Genomic DNA, 15666 nt, shown 5'->3' with positions numbered 1-15666 from the left:
TGTTGATTCAGAGTTCAGACATACATGGTAATGGACGTTTCAGTGCTTGATTCTGAGTTCACGGCTGATGGAGGAGCTGGGAGTTCTAGAAATGCGTCTTTTCATCCGATTCCATGGAATTTTAGCCTTTCTGATCTCAATTGTATATCCTTTTTTTTTTTACATTTCACATGTGGTGTTATATAACATGAGCTGGTTATTGGATAAAGATGTGTCTGTTGCAGACATAGGAGCCTTGGGGAAACTATCCAGGCCATCTGATTCAGACATAGGATTCCGTCGCTGGACCTCCTTGTTCTAATTTAGATGAAGAGAAGCCTTGAGTTGAAACGGGAACGGCCATATATAACAACCATCTTCTTCAGAGACAACAGCAAGCATTGTTTTTACTGTTGTTTTTTAATATCAAAGTAGAGGGTTTAAAATGAACAAAGCAGTTGTTACTTCGGTATTGTCTTCTTGTAATAATCCTGTCATTACATTCTACAAGGGCAAATAAATAGAGTATACTTCAGTGATTTGGTCCAATTCTCTTGCTTGTTGAAGCTCTGCGTTAATGAATATGACTCCACTCATGTCATTTTCGATTCTGCGTTAAAAAAAAAAGAGATAATTACACATAAGAACTTCTAGACTCTAACCCATTAACAACAGAAGATAGGCCTCTCCTGACTGAGGTTTCTCAAGAAGATTTAATATGACAATCTCTTAAATGGTTTTGGTAACGAGAGTAGGGGGACTTACTTGAACGGGACTTTGAGGCATTCCTCTAGTGGAATATTGTTCTTGAAGACATATCAGATACAACGTCATGGCTTTATCGTACCGAGTGCTCCAAAACAAGTTTACAGGACCAAACCTGAAGATGATTATCACACAATTTTTAAAGTAAAACATGCTGAAGAGAGAAAAACAACACACACACTAGAATATACCATTGGGAATTATTACTTACAGCTCATAAGTGCTGTTGGTGCTGTCCAAAAATCTAGGATAACTTCCCATTGGCTGTATTTTGACTCGGCATCTTAGAAAAGGGTTACTGGTTAAGGATAAACTTCATTTACAGTTACACATGGTGTGGAGGAGAAGACAGGCTTGTCCCCAAGCAGCATTTATCTCATCCCACTCAACCTGATAACGTTTCATGTGACCTAACTTTATATGAGCAGGAAGAGGTTTATGCACATCAAATACACAGAAAGTTGCAACGCTTTACCGGGGCTTTTGGGAGTCTCCCAAGTCGAAAGTTGTTGATTGTACCAAAATCTCCATCATACCGTATGGGGAAGGCATCAATCAGAACATTTGTCTTGTTTAATAACTCTAGATGTGCTTGTGAGACTTCAATCTTTGCCAAGATAGCATCTCTCTCTTCCTGTTTTCAGAGACATACCATTAGCAGCTATGCTGATTAAAGCCTATTATTCCTTCACAGACTCAACACTGACTAAATAAACCTAACCAAACAGCTCCTAAAACTAATACCAAGGAATGAAAGCTTTGGACTCTCCAAAGCATCATTTAATGAAACAAGAGAGAAACCTAAGAGTATCAACTCTCCAAAAATCAAAGCACCATTTAGAGAGTACCACCAGCAACGCACCTGATGAGCTATTAGTTGAAATTGGAAATTGTTGAACTCTTGCCGACACCTATAACAAAGACATGTGAGAAAATCAAAAGATAGCATTGAAGATTTTTTCTTTTCCCAACAGAGAAACAGTGAGAGAGCTTTACCCATCTTCAAGTTCGTTAAAGCGATTTCCCTTTGACTCAAGCTCCTTCAGTTGACGGTTTACCTCAGCATTTTGTTTCTCAGATTCTTCTATAGCTGCAACAAGCTTTCTTTCTTCTTCTTCAATCTAAATAGAGCAGGACCAAAACAATCAGAAAGCATTTATTACTTAAAACATTATATGCAAAAGTTGAACAATATGCTGAAAACTGAAACTTACCTTCCTCTTTTCCCTGAGAAAATCAGCTTCACTAAGCACATCTCGAGTCTCTCCTTCTAACCGCTGAACGCATGCTTCGTATGCTTCCACGTCTCTCGTCACATCCTCCACTTCCTTTTCAAGTTTATCAGACAATACCCTCATGCATTCCAGGCACAACTGCTGTTCAACCTGGGAGAACCAAAACATACAATCAGCTTCATTCTATCACGAGGATTTGATCTACAGTGAAGAGCCCAAACGTTACAGCATCATCATACCTGTGTCTGAGTTCTGGCAATATCGAAGGCACGTGTTAAGACATTGATAGTCGCATTAAAGCCAGAAGTATTCGAATGCAAAGGACCATTTTGGCCCACTTCAGCCGGAGACAACGTGTTTTGAGAAGCGGCTGCTGAATCAGGCTTATCCACGACAACAAACGATTCTTCCATCGCCTTCCCAGAGTGGGTTTCATCATGAGGCTGAGGAGAAGAAGCCCCACGAGGACGTGGAGGAATGCCCTGAGCTTGAGGCTTGTGTCGAGGTAAAACAACAAAAGAGTTGTCCATCCGTGTTGAGCCAAGAACACTGTTGCCTCCATGGATGGAAGAGCCTTGCATTGCTGCTGGATATAACAATTACATTAGTTTTTTTAATAACATAAGTTATTAGGACAAGAAGGCATATCTACAATTTCATTACACACAAGTAATGTAACTGTTACATCCAGCAATGCAAGGATCTTGTCCGTGCGTGTTGAACCAATAACACTATTGCCTCCACGGATTAAAGAGCCTTACGTTTCTGCTGGATGTAACAATTACATTCATTCTTTAAACACACAAGTCATTAGGACAAGAAGGCATATCTACAAATTCATTACAAACAAGCCTGTCTGATTCTGAAACTCATTTATAAATCTAATAATTTCATAGCAGTAACTTCTAATCTAGGCAACACTGTTGGGTCCATGGATAGAAGAGCCTTGAATTGCTGGATGTAACAGTTACATAAGTTTTTTTTATAACTCAAGTCATTAAGACAAGAAGACATATCTACACATTCATTACACACAAGCCTGTCTGAATCTGAAACTCTTTATAAAGTCTAATAATTTCATAGCAGTAACATCTCATCTAAGCAATTTCTTGAACACTGATAGCTCCATGGGTGGAAGAGCCTAGGTAACAATTATTTATAACACAAGTCATTAAGACAAGAAGACATATATATACAAATTCATCACACACAGTTCTGTCTGATTCTAAAACTCATTTATAAGTCTAATAATTTCATAGCAGTAACTTGTAACCAAGGCAAATTATGATGAGCAAGCTTTTCCTCTAACTAAGTTAAGACTCATTACACACAAGTCTTGTCTGTTTCTGAAAGTCTTTATAAGCCTAATAGTTTCATAGTAGTAATTTCTAATCTATTAGCTACATGGAAGGAAGAGCCTGTGTAACAACTATGTTATAACACAAGTCACTAGGAAAAGATAAGGCATATCAAAAGTTCATTACACACAGTTCTGTCTGATTCTGAAACTCTTTATAAGTCTGAAAAGGATTCCAGACAAAAACAGAAAAGGCTATGTTGAATCAAGGCAACACTGTTGGCTCCATGGATGGAAGAGCCTTGACTTGCTGGATGTAACAATTACATTAGTTTTTTTAAGTCTAATAATTTCATAGCAGTAACTTCTAAACTAAGCAATTGCTTGAACCCTGGTAGCTCTATGGATTGAAGAGCCTATGTAACAATTATTTATAACACAAGTCATATTAGGACAAGAAGACATATATACAAATCTGTCTCTCTACTGGTTAATGATCGTGGAGCTTTGCTGATTTTTCTATGGTGTGACTTCCGATTGATTTGCTTTCAATTCTGATGAAGACTAGGAGAGGAGACCTCCTTGATTATGGATAAACTTACACGAAAGCTATGTTTTATAGTATTGATAATATTTTAAATGTGTTACACTTACAGAAGCACCAGTGGTCTAGTGGTAGAATAGTACTCTGCCACGGTACAGACCCGGGTTCAATTCCGGCTTGTGCATCTTTTTTACGTTTCAACATTTTTTTAACTTGAGTTTATTATAAGTTTATTTTAATTATTGGACTTTATATTCCCGGCTGGTGCATCTCTTTTACGTTTCAACATTTTTTTAACTTGAGTTTATTATAAGGTTATTTTAATTATTGGACTTTATATACCTTTTGAAGCCCACCATCAGCAGTTCCTGATTGATGCTTTGTCAGGAGTAGATACTGGCTCTGGTCCAAGACTTGGGATGGAAGTAATACACCTATGAGACTGATTTAAAGAGGAGAAAAGAACATCTGAGTTATTAAGCCCCCTTCTACCATCACAGGTACTCTAGGTCAGTGACAGGGAAACAAAGAAGCTGTAAAAATCTGTGAATAAGCTAAGCCATATTACATCTTCTTCGTTTGTAGACAAGCTATGATGAATGAGAAATACTTCTTACCTGTTATCAAAACCGCTCTTGATATCTTTCAGTTGATTACTCAAACTCTTAAGACGATTACGGCACTAAAAGCAGATAAGCTAGAGGATGTGATAATAAATCCATTCTAGACTCAGAGAGTTGCCATAGAACTTGACATCTTATATTAACATGACTTTTTTCTCCAATATAGTTACCAAAACAAAAGAGACCATGATGAAACCAGTTTACAGAGATTGAGTGAGCAATATGCTTTTCCTTGTGATGGAATAAGTAAGAGTGAATCCCATCTGCATTATCTCGTTATCCATTGTTTTAAGTAACAGTGGCGCAGCCTTTTGTGTTCGGAGGCATCTATGAGAGGGAGGAAGAAGAAGAGAAGGAGACGGAACTGTTTTGAGAACGCCATTAGTGATGGTGAATAAGATATACTCACTATAACTACTTGTACTTAATGGAAAATATCAAAGGATAGCGTACACATGTATATATAAGTTGGTGCGTAAGTTTTGTAGACAACAAGTTCAATAACCTCTCAGGATATTCTTGCAACATATACTGTAAAGTCATATAATGAAGTAGAGTTTTATCTTACCGAAGAGTAAAATGATTTGCATACCAGAGATATACTAAAGGCTCTATTGTGTGACCTTGATAACACACTGTGAACAGGAACTCAGAGTAGCTGTTGGGAGATTCTGATGGCAACAATGTCACCATCAGTTCCTGCTTTCATCGTCTGATACTTCACAAGGATTCCTGCATTTAGATATGTGAAGAGTTATAATTGTGTGTTCTTCATAAAGATGGTTGATTATGCAAATTGATATAGACATATATGTAATACCTTCGTTTTTCTGTAACCTTGTGTGAACAGCAACTGCGTGGGTTGTGATAAATGCTTTGGGTTGGGAATCGTCTGGCTCTCCGGTCCAAGACTTGAGGTGGAGGATGCCTATAAAGATTTCAATTCATGAGAAAGTTGTGGACCAGAGTCAAAGGAGAGAATAAAAGGAACATAAGATAAGAAGTGTAACTGGGCATGAACTTACCTGAGGATGCAGATGCCTTAACGTGTTTGAGATCAAATATGGCTCCACAAGCTGCACTTGTGTCTTTCTGTAACTTATGAGATCCGATGAGATTGTAGTCCCAGCTTCCATCTTTGTATTCTTCATTCAGGAACAGTTCAATGTGCCTAGTATCAAGTGTTTGCATTGTTCCTACACAGTGAAAAACAGAAAACTCTTAGTCTGCAACTTCTTCACTGCAAAGACTGATACATTAACATTAAATTCTAATTTATTTGAGTTGATAATGGCCTTTTACCATCACAGGTACTGAGGTCACAGACAGGGCAACGAACAAGCTGTAAATCTGTAAATAAGAAAATCCATGTTACATCTTCTTCGTTTATGAACAAGTTCCAGAACCTATGATGCCTTACCTGCAATCCAGATACCGCTTTTGATGTCTTTTATGATACATGAACCAGTGGATTGCAGCATCTGTTCTATGGTGCCTTGAACCCTTGGGACTTTCAGTTGGCCACTCAAACTCTCAGTCAGGAGTGACATTCGAGAATCAAGAGTAAAGGCACCAATACGCATCCAGTCTGTAATGACAGTGTCAAAACCAGATAAAATGAAGCTGTGCTCAGCAAATGGACTACTTTGAGAGCCAGAGAATTGCCATATGGCTTCACATCCAAATTAACATGACTAAGAAAGTATTGATGAATCAAATTCAGGGACTGACCAATATGCTTTTCCTTCTGATGGAACAAGTAAGAGTGACTCCCATCTGCATTGCCCATTACTATATAAGTTATATTCTTCCTTTTTGATGTGTATTGTGTATAATAATTGTTACCAAAAGCAGAAGCATATATCTTGTTCCAGCTAGAAGAAACTGGAAACGGCCTCGGCACCTGAAGATCACGCAAGCAAGCAAACCTCCAAATAGACTCCTCCATTACGGTCTTGTGAAACCATTTGCTTGTTGCTCCCAGCATCACCAGCGATTTGCCATCCAGAAACCTCGATATGTATGTCCATGCGTCTTGCTCAAACCTGAATCGGCAGAGAAAAAATAATAAGAATAGACTCACGAATCTGACGCAAAGAGACTTAGATCTACGGATCCTCCTGATTCGAAATCCGAGGAGTTATAGCAATCGGTTTTCAAATTCCTCTTCGTTGTAGCTGGATTCAAATTACGATCGATCGTTAACCACACACCCAGTCGCAAACAATAATCGATATTAACATCGGTTTCTCATGCAATCCAGTTGATTACGAGCTTTCAGTTCCAGAAGTTACCGAAGATGATTGATCGAGTTCTATATCCTAGATCTATACAACACAGTCAGATTAAACGCCTTGCAAACATTTCGAAATCAAAGCGGAGCTCAGGTCGAACTCGCATAGCAAACTATCCGCGATCAGATCAATCTAGAGAGGAAGAAAGTACCAGAAGAAGCTGGGACGGTGAGTAGAAGAAGCAGAGCACCGAGGAGATACACAGCTACGGATTCCTCTCAGGATCTTCTTCCCCTTCTTCTGTTCGTTGCTCGGTGCCAAACGTTTCTTCCCTCTACCGTAATCGCCTATCTGAGGAGCCCTCTTCTGTTCGTCGCTCTGCACCGATCGTCGCTTTCCTCTGCCATTTTCGTCTCCCTCTGGAGCTTTCCTCTTCCCTCTGTTAGCTCCTTGTACATCACTGGATCTCGTCTTCATCTTCCCTCTATCTCTGCTCACTCAGTATCTCACTAATTAAGCAAAAAAAAAAAAATTGATTCAAATATTGTTTCTGCTCTGAATCGCTTCTTACAGACTAGTGAGTATATACCCGCGGAGGGGACAAAGCGAATTTTGAAAATTTTGAATTGGAAATGACGTTTCTGACCCTGTAACAAACTTTCTGGGCCCACCTCTCAAGAGTCAGTACGGTTTACCATCAACAGACGGAAACTAAACCGAGAAGATTCCTCCCAAGTCCCAAGCTATACTATTATCAGTCTAGTAAAAATTCGACTTTGATTTATAGAAATTAAGAAACAATATTTATGTAAAACATGAAAAGATATCAACACTTTTGATGACCTGTAGATTAAAAATCAAATGTGTAAAGTCTTCATGTGTGTGGCCTATGGGGTTGTTTAAATCCTAAACATTTACAAAATTGCTAGACCGGGAAAGGTAACCGGCGGACATACAATTGAACGGCGGCCTAACCAATGAATCAAGTATCAACTGTAAAGAAGTCAGCATGAAGCAGCCGCAGCTACAATCGTTGCAAGAATGATTTCGCACTTCAGTTCATGAATTTGCGGCAGTTAGGAGCTCTGCAAAGGCAAGGCACTTTGATTTCTTCAGATTCATCAACCTCAAAGAGATAATCATACCTGTAGAGAGAATCAGTTTTCATGGTCAAGGTCAAGAATTTAAGAGAAATATGAATTATATGGGAAGATGAAGCTGGAAGAAACAAGTGTTACGTAAGCTCTTCGCCTGGTGAAACATTAGTCTTTGCAATGAGGACGATTCTGTTCTCTTCTCCATCGCCTATACTCACAATACGTGCATAGCAATTCGGCATACACTGCACAACAAGACAATGAGCATCGTTAGTGTTTAGTTACTACTAGTACTAGGTTTTAGTCTTAGTGTGTAGGGAAACTTTACCGAATGGTTGATCAATCGGGCTATGTTTCCAGAGTTTGTGGCATCAATCACTATCTCTTCGCTTATCTTGAACAGCTGCGTTTTTAAGAAAAATTAAATTGACCATCAGAAGCAGCGGGGATAACGATGAATGTGAGCAAGTAATCTCAACTTACATAACAATCTTTGCCTTGAGCACGATAGTTTGCCTCTCTCAGATCTGCAACACTTCTCCTAACTTTCACCCCACGGTACTCGATGATCTGCACAAGAATTTTGCTATTCAGTACTTCCTTAAAGACGCACATCACATTCAGTTTAGCCATTAAAATCATGAATATTGCGGCGTAAACTAAATACCATTTCTCCTTCTTGAATACTTCTCCTTGCAAAGAGACCCCATCCATGTTGCTTCTCCTTCTGCTAGATGAGGTGACACACTTTTTGAACTCTTAAAACTAATATTAACAATTGACTTGTATTCACACAAAGCTAGAAAATTAACAAACTAACAGGGTTATATAATATTACACACAATGTAAAAGTGACTGTACAATAAGTTATAAGCATCAGGGTTTCTTATTATTCGATGTTATAACAGCAAATGCTTCATCACACAAAGTCTCTAGTTTCATTTCGAATCTCCTCATGAGTTTCTTGAGTTTTTACCAGACGGGTTATTAGAACCAGGACCACGCTTGGCGTACAAGGAACCAGCCGCTGAAACATCAGAAGGCAAAGAGACCGTTGCAGAGAGAGGCTGGAAATTAGTGTTCCCAACGAACCAATACAGAGCCCATTTCAGGTTGCAAAGAGTATACTTCAGTGCTTTGGTCCAGTTCTCTTGCTTGTTAAAGCTCTGCGTTATTGAATATGACTCCACTTTGTCATTTTCGATTCTGCGAAAAAAGATTACATCATATAAGTGCTTCTGGTTTGTAACCCATTAACAACACAAGATAGGCCACTGTTGAGGTTTCTCAAGAAGATGAAACTCCTAAGGTTTTGGTGACGAGAGTGTGGAGTGGACTTACTTGAATGGGAGTTTGAGGCATTTCTCTGGTGGGATATTGTTCTCTTGATCCTTTGCGTTTGCGAAATCAGCAAAATCTTTAAGACATAACAGATACAACGTCATGGCTTTATCGTATCTGGTGCTCCAAAACAAGTTTACAGGACCAAACCTGAAGATCATCATCACACTTTTTTTTAGTAAAATTGCTGAAGAAAGATAAACAACACACATATTGGGAATTACTTACAGCTCATAAGTGCTGTTGGTGCTGTCCACAATTCTAGGATAACTTCCCATTGGCTGTATTTTGACTCGGCATCTTAGAAAAGGATCTGGTTAAGGATAAACTTCATTTACAGTAAATAGTATCAAACACACACAGAAAAAAAAAAATGATTATAGGGTGTTAACAAGGATACTGAAACTTTGGCCGGAAGTAGTTACACATGGTGTGGAGGAGAAGACAGGCTTGTCCCCAAGCAGCATTGATCTCGTCCCACTCAACCTGATAACGCGTCATGTAGTTTTAGATTTTATATGAGCAGGAAGAGGTAATGGACATCAAATACACAGAAAGTTGCAATGCTTACCGGTGCTTTAGGGAGTCTCCCAAGTCGAAAATTGTTGATTGTACCAAAATCTCCATCGTACCGTATGGGGAAGGCATCAATCAGTACATTTGTCTTGTTTAATAACTCTAAATGTGCTTGTGAGACTTCGATCTTCGCCAAGATTGCATCTCTCTCTTCCTGTTTTCAAACACATATTCTTAGCACTAATACTAAGAAAACAAGTACTATGCTGATAAAATAAACCTAACCAACAGCTCCTAAAACTAATACCAAACAATGAAAGAGGATTGTTTATCGAGAATTTGTGAGGGAATGAAAGCTTTGGACTCTCCAAACTCCTCTAAAGCATCATTTAATGAAATAAGCGAGAGAAACCTAAGAGTATCACTCTCCAAAAATCAAAGCATCATTTAGTGATATGAGGGAGAAACGTAAGAGTATCAGCAGCAACGCACCTGATGAGCTATAAGTTGACACTGGAAATTGTTGAACTCTTGCCAATACCTATAACAAAGACACAGAAAAATAATTAAAAACATGTGAGAAAATCAAAAAGAGAGCATTGAAGATGTATCCTTTGCCAACAGAAGACCAGTGAGAGAGCTTTACCGATCTTCAAGTTCGTTAAAGCGATTTCCCTTAGACTCAAGCTCCTTCAGTTGACGGTTAACCTCAGCATTTTGTCTCGCAGATTCTTCTATAGCTGCAACAAGCTTTCTTTCTTCTTCTTCAATCTAAGTAGAGCAGGACAAAACAAACAAAAGCATTTATTACTCTTATCATTACATGCAATTCATATTAGAGTTGAACAATATGCTGGAAACTGAAAATATTTACCTTCCTCTTTTCCCTGAGAAAATCAGCTTCACTAAGAACATCTTGCGTCTCTCCTTCTAACCGTTGGACGCATGCTTCGTATGCTTCCACGTCTCTCGTCACATCCTCGACTTCCTTTTCAAGTTTATCAGACAATACCCTCATGCATTCCAGACACAATGGCTGTTCAACCTTAGAGAACCAAAAAAATAATCAGAAATTAAGATACAATCAGCAATCAGCGAAAAGCCAAAGCTTCACAGCATCATACCTGTGTCTGAGTTCTTGCAATATCGAATGCACGGTTTAAGACATTGATAGTCGTATTAAATCCAGAAGTATTCGAATGCAACGGACCATTCTGGCCCACTTCAAGCGACGACAACGTATTTTGAGAAGCGGCTCCTGAATCAGAAGCTGACTCAGACTTATCCACGACAACAAACGATTCTTCCATCGCCTTCCCACAGTGGGTTGCATCGTGAGGCTGAGGAGAAGAAGCCCCACGAGGACGTGGAGGAATGCCCTGAGCTTGAGGCTTGTGTCGAGGTAGAACAACAAAAGAGTTATCCATGCGTGTTGAACCAAGAACACTATTGGCTCCATGGATGGAAGACCCTTGCATTGCTGCTGGATGTAACAATTTCATTAGTTTTTTTATATAACACAAGTCATTAGGACAAGAAGGCATATCTACAATTTCATTACACACAAGTAATGTAATTGTTACATCCAGCCTAAAATGCAAAGCTCTTGTCCATGCGTGTTGAACCAAGAACACTGTTGGCTCCATGGATTAAAGAGCCTTGCGTTGCTGCTGGATGTAACAATTACATTCATTTAAAAAAAAAAAAGTAATTAGGACAAAAAGGTATATATCTACAAATCCATTACACGCAAGTTTGTCTAAATCTGGGACTCTTTATAAGTATGAAAATTTCATAGCAGTAACTTCTAATCTAGGCAGTTATAACGAGGCAAGCTTTTTCTAAGTAAGACAGACTCATTACACACAGGTCTTGTCTGATTCCGAGACTCTTTATAAGTCTAATATTTTCAGAGCAGTAATTTATAGTCTATTAGCTCCATGGATGGAAGAGACTATGTAACAATTATTTATAACACAAGTCATATTAGGACAAGAAGACATATACACAGTTCTGTCTGATTCTGAAACTCAAAATATGTCAAATAATTTCATAGCAGTAACTTCTAAACAAGGCAAATTATGATGAGCAAGCTTTTACTCAAACTAAGTTAGACTCATTACACACAAGTCTTGTCTTGTCTGATTCTGAAACTCTCTATAAGCCTAATAGTTTCATAGTAGTAATTTCTAATCTATTAGAGCTCCATGGATGGAAGAGCCTGTGTAACAACTATTTTATAACACAAGTCAGTAGGACAAGATAAGGCATATCTAAAATTTCATTACACACAGTTCTGTCTGATTCTGAGACTCTTTATAAGTCTGAAAAGGATTCCATAGAAAAATAGAAAGTTATGTTGAAAACACGAGAGAGAGGGAAGAAGGGGGCAAACCGGAAGGAGGGGAATCGTTGAAGAACTTGCCGGCGTAGGAATCGACGCCGACGATGGTGAGTGAGTGGTGACATTTTTGGCAGACCCATTTCGGAAGATTCGGATCCACCCGACTTTTATTATCTGTATGATAATTATTCTCCTCTTTCCTCATCGCTCCTCCTTCAACTCTTTTTTAACCGGAGACAGAAGATACGTAAGCAAAATCTATAAAGAGGGTTTCGCTTGGAATTCGAATAAATCAATCTCTCTACTTGTTATGATCGTGGAGCTTTGCTGATTTCTCTATTGATTTGCTTTCAATTCTGATGAAGACCTAGGAGAGGAGACCTCCTTGATTATGGATAAACTTACACGAAAGCTATGTTTTGGAAGATATTAGTTTAGGTTTCTTGTTGAAACGTGAAGCACCAGTGGTCTAGTGGTAGAATAGTACCCTGCCACGGTACAGACCCGGGTTCGATTCCCGGCTGGTGCATTTTTTTGGTTGCAACTTTTTTTTAAGCTCGAGTGGTTATTGGGCTTTTTAGATGAACTTTTGAAGCCCAACGTACATCGCAAGTTTCTGATTGATGTTGTTAGTCAGGAACTCAGGAGTTCTCTTGCTCTGGTCCAACACTTGGGATGGAAGTATGTATACCTACAAGGGTTATGATATAAAAGCGGCGAAAGGAACATCTGAGTTATTAATCCCCTACCTTTTACCATCACAGGTAGTAACGAAGAAGCTGTAAATCCGTAAATAAATATAAGCCATGTTACATACTTACATCTTCTCCGTTTGTGGAGAAGCTATAATGGATTAAGAATCTCTCTTTACCTGCTAGAATATACATACAGCTTTTGATGTCTTTTTATGATACATGAAGCACTCACTGTATTGTAGCATCCAACACTTAAACTCTAAAACGAGAGGCTATGATCAACAAAATGAAGAATACTTCAAAGTCAAATACCTCTATACAGTAAATCTCTTCTATAGATTTGAGAGTTGGACATCTTGTATTAACATGACATTTTTTTCCTCCAATATATTTACCAAAACAAAGAGAGTATGATGAATCCAGTTTACAGAGACTGAGTGATTAAACGCTATACAAACAGGTCAAAATCAAACCGAAGCTCAGGCCGAACTCGCATAACAAACTATCCGCGATCAGATCAATTTCGTTCATCAAATCGAAGCTGAGTGTGTTCTAGAGAGGAAGAAAGTACCAGAAGAAGCTGGGACGGCGAGTAGAAGCAGAGAACCGAGGAGATACACAGCTATGGATTCCTCTCAGGATCTTCTTCCCCTGCTTCTGTTCGTTGCTCGGTGCCAATCGTTTCTTCCCTCTACTGTGATTTTCCATCTGAGGAGCCTTCTTCTGTTCGTCGCTCTGCACCGATCGTAGCTTTCCTCTGCCATTTTCGTCTCCCTCTGAAGCTTTCCTCTTCCCTCTGCTAGCTCCTTGTACATCACTGGATCTCGTCTTCATACTCTCTCTCTCTCTGCTCACTTAGTATCTCACTATTTAAGCAAAACCAAAAAAATGATTCAAATATTGTTTTAGCTCTGAATCGCTTCGTAGTGACGGGTGAGTATATACCCGCGGAGGAAACAGCGAATTTTGAAAATTTTGAATTGAAAATGACGTTTATGAACTCCAAAACAAGTAGTAAGCAAGCCTGCCAAATATGAACTCCAAAAGAGAAGCCTGTTCATAAGACTTGAGCTGTAAATTTACCTTCCAGCAAAGAGAGCATCATCTCCTGATCTAATATCCTGCAATCAGCGGTACTTTGTTCTACAGGGAGGGCACTAAATCCTGCAATCTCCAGTACCTTGTTGTCAGTATTAAATCTCGTACAGACAAAAAAAATCTACAAGTATATATAAGGGGTGTAGCCATTTTTCTACAGTTAGCATTGTGCCTTTCACTTTTACGCTATACTTCCACTTTTTGGCTCTGCAGCCGGTATGCTGTTCCCATTCACATGGTGACTGCTTCTTTGCTCCACATGAGCCACACTTGCACTCAATTCTGAAAAAAAAAAAAAAATGATATACCAGGAATTGAAAACAGAAGCCTAGGATTAAGCGTGTATTGTAGTGTACAAATAAAAACAATTTAAAAAGCATGCAATACCAACAATTATATATAGTGATGTGTGACTATATTGATTGAAGACTAGTCTGGTATATCTAACACTTACACATGAAACTTTCGAATATACGCCCCTTCCATGCCATTGCAGACTACAGTAATCTCATCAGCCAGCTCAGTCTCAGTCACTTTTTTCTGTAGACCTGTCTCACAAAAATTATGCGGACAGTTTTCAGATCAAGGTGTTAGAAACAAAGTGATGCAAACAACAGAAGCAGGATAAGCGATATTTTGTGAAAGAGTCTAGCGAGAGCAACATACTTGAACAATGAGTTTTGTTCTTTTAATACTGTCGGTAACTGGTCATTTGATACTGTCGGTGCACACTCATGCTGCGGTCTGCAATGAGGGGCAATGGTAATTGCTGTGCTCCAGTTCCTTAAAGATGATAATCAAATTAGTCCAATCCTTAGAAAATAGTAGTAAGTACTTAAAAAACAAAAGTTGATATTCAAGGATGTTGTCGCATCCAGCATGTAACCATATATCACACCCATCGCAATATACGTATTACATCTATCAAGTTAGCTACATGGATGTAATAATTTTATCAATTAGACCAGTATCACCCAGCATGTTCACAAATATATTCTCACCCAATCTGAAGAGTGCCATGATCTCTTGCAAATGCCACAATACTGACTGGATTTCCACAACTGTAACAACAAATTTGGATTCAATTTTTCATCTGGCCAAAGAAAACAGTGCTTGCATAAAAGCTCTTCAGCTAGTGATTCGTGCAATACTGTGCTCCCAGGTCCTTACGTCCAAATGACATGAGCCCTATAAGAGAAAAAAGTTGAATCAGCACTAAATGAACCTCGTCAGACTCCTTCGACTCGACCTTGCGACGTCTGTGCGTCAACAAACCTCGACGGAACCACTCTTAACTCTGCTGGCCCGCGCTACTCGTACAATCCTCAGCGTCTTCTCTACATGGTGGTTGATCAACGCTCGCTCTATTCCTCCTCCTGTACACTATATATATATAATCTCACCCTTTTTTGCCCCCATTCTCAATCTCCGAACCAACTTTGCACCGCTTCAGATTATGCTACCTCAGCAATTTCCTACCTCGTCAACATAAACGGGTACCCAGATTGCGATTCCAAAACCCTAATTTCACCAAACGACGGATTCGCGTCTCAAACCTCCAAGTATTAATTCCTCTCGCAATTGACACCTAATGCGAAACGTTATCTTCATCCCCGAATTCGATACGAAACAAATTCGCTAACTCGTACGTCAAATTGAAAAAATCATAACGCCAAATTGTAGAGTCGAAACGACGGAGAAACAAACCAAATCCTCCTCGTGAAAACCTTCGGAATTCTCTAGAAAGTTAATCGTTTCGCTAATGGAGAAAGATAAACCTAACCTTCGAAGCTCCTTGTTATGATCGACGGTGAGAGAGAGAGAGAGAGAGAAAGCACGCGGAGGAGAAGGATCTGTTTGGTGAGCGCGTGTGCCTTTGGAGGGACGGAGTGAAGAGT

At 39.1% G+C, this 15666-nt stretch overlaps 3 protein-coding genes, 1 non-coding gene and 1 pseudogene across 5 annotated transcripts; 1 reads left to right on the top strand and 4 right to left on the bottom strand.

Moving 5' to 3' along the window:
- Positions 1 to 104: 104 nt before the first annotated feature.
- LOC125595228 lies at positions 105 to 4762 on the bottom strand (annotated as a pseudogene).
- A 116-nt stretch (positions 4763 to 4878) lies between these two features.
- On the bottom strand, positions 4879 to 7208 carry LOC106433930 (probable F-box protein At3g61730). The gene is made up of 8 exons (XM_022712082.2): positions 6889 to 7208; positions 6289 to 6488; positions 6175 to 6219; positions 5864 to 6031; positions 5746 to 5793; positions 5469 to 5639; positions 5264 to 5371; positions 4879 to 5175 (listed from the first exon to the last, which is right to left on the bottom strand). The coding sequence occupies exons 1-8, from the start codon at positions 7152 to 7154 to the stop codon at positions 5093 to 5095; spliced, it is 1089 nt and encodes a 362-aa protein (XP_022567803.2). The 5' UTR covers positions 7155 to 7208; the 3' UTR covers positions 4879 to 5092.
- A 227-nt stretch (positions 7209 to 7435) lies between these two features.
- LOC125595227 (histone-lysine N-methyltransferase ATX3-like) lies at positions 7436 to 8681 on the bottom strand. Its single transcript, XM_048771131.1, has 5 exons — positions 8442 to 8681; positions 8258 to 8344; positions 8103 to 8177; positions 7916 to 8019; positions 7436 to 7822 (listed from the first exon to the last, which is right to left on the bottom strand). Exons 1-5 carry the CDS (start codon positions 8442 to 8444, stop codon positions 7732 to 7734), a joined length of 360 nt encoding a protein of 119 aa, XP_048627088.1. The 5' UTR covers positions 8445 to 8681; the 3' UTR covers positions 7436 to 7731.
- On the bottom strand, positions 8582 to 12386 carry LOC106433932 (beclin-1-like protein). Of its 2 annotated transcripts, none has more exons than XM_048771130.1 (10): positions 12027 to 12386; positions 10756 to 11111; positions 10506 to 10676; positions 10278 to 10402; positions 10124 to 10172; positions 9687 to 9845; positions 9516 to 9601; positions 9344 to 9415; positions 9116 to 9265; positions 8582 to 8980 (listed from the first exon to the last, which is right to left on the bottom strand). In XM_048771130.1, the coding sequence occupies exons 1-10, from the start codon at positions 12178 to 12180 to the stop codon at positions 8728 to 8730; spliced, it is 1575 nt and encodes a 524-aa protein (XP_048627087.1). In that variant the 5' UTR covers positions 12181 to 12386; the 3' UTR covers positions 8582 to 8727. The 2 variants fall into 2 exon arrangements, with proteins under 2 accessions (XP_048627087.1, XP_048627086.1); XM_048771129.1 differs by having other exon boundaries at positions 10756 to 11114; positions 12027 to 12355.
- Positions 12387 to 12433: 47 nt separating this feature from the next.
- Positions 12434 to 12504, top strand: TRNAG-GCC. Its single transcript has one exon. It is a non-coding gene; the product is annotated as a tRNA-Gly (tRNA).
- The last annotated feature ends 3162 nt before the right edge of the window (positions 12505 to 15666 follow it).

This window comes from Brassica napus, unplaced genomic scaffold, assembly GCF_020379485.1.
Source record: "Brassica napus cultivar Da-Ae unplaced genomic scaffold, Da-Ae ScsIHWf_100;HRSCAF=175, whole genome shotgun sequence".
In the NCBI taxonomy this organism is placed as follows: domain Eukaryota; kingdom Viridiplantae; phylum Streptophyta; class Magnoliopsida; order Brassicales; family Brassicaceae; genus Brassica; species Brassica napus.
This window is presented reverse-complemented; position numbering and strand designations above follow the sequence as displayed.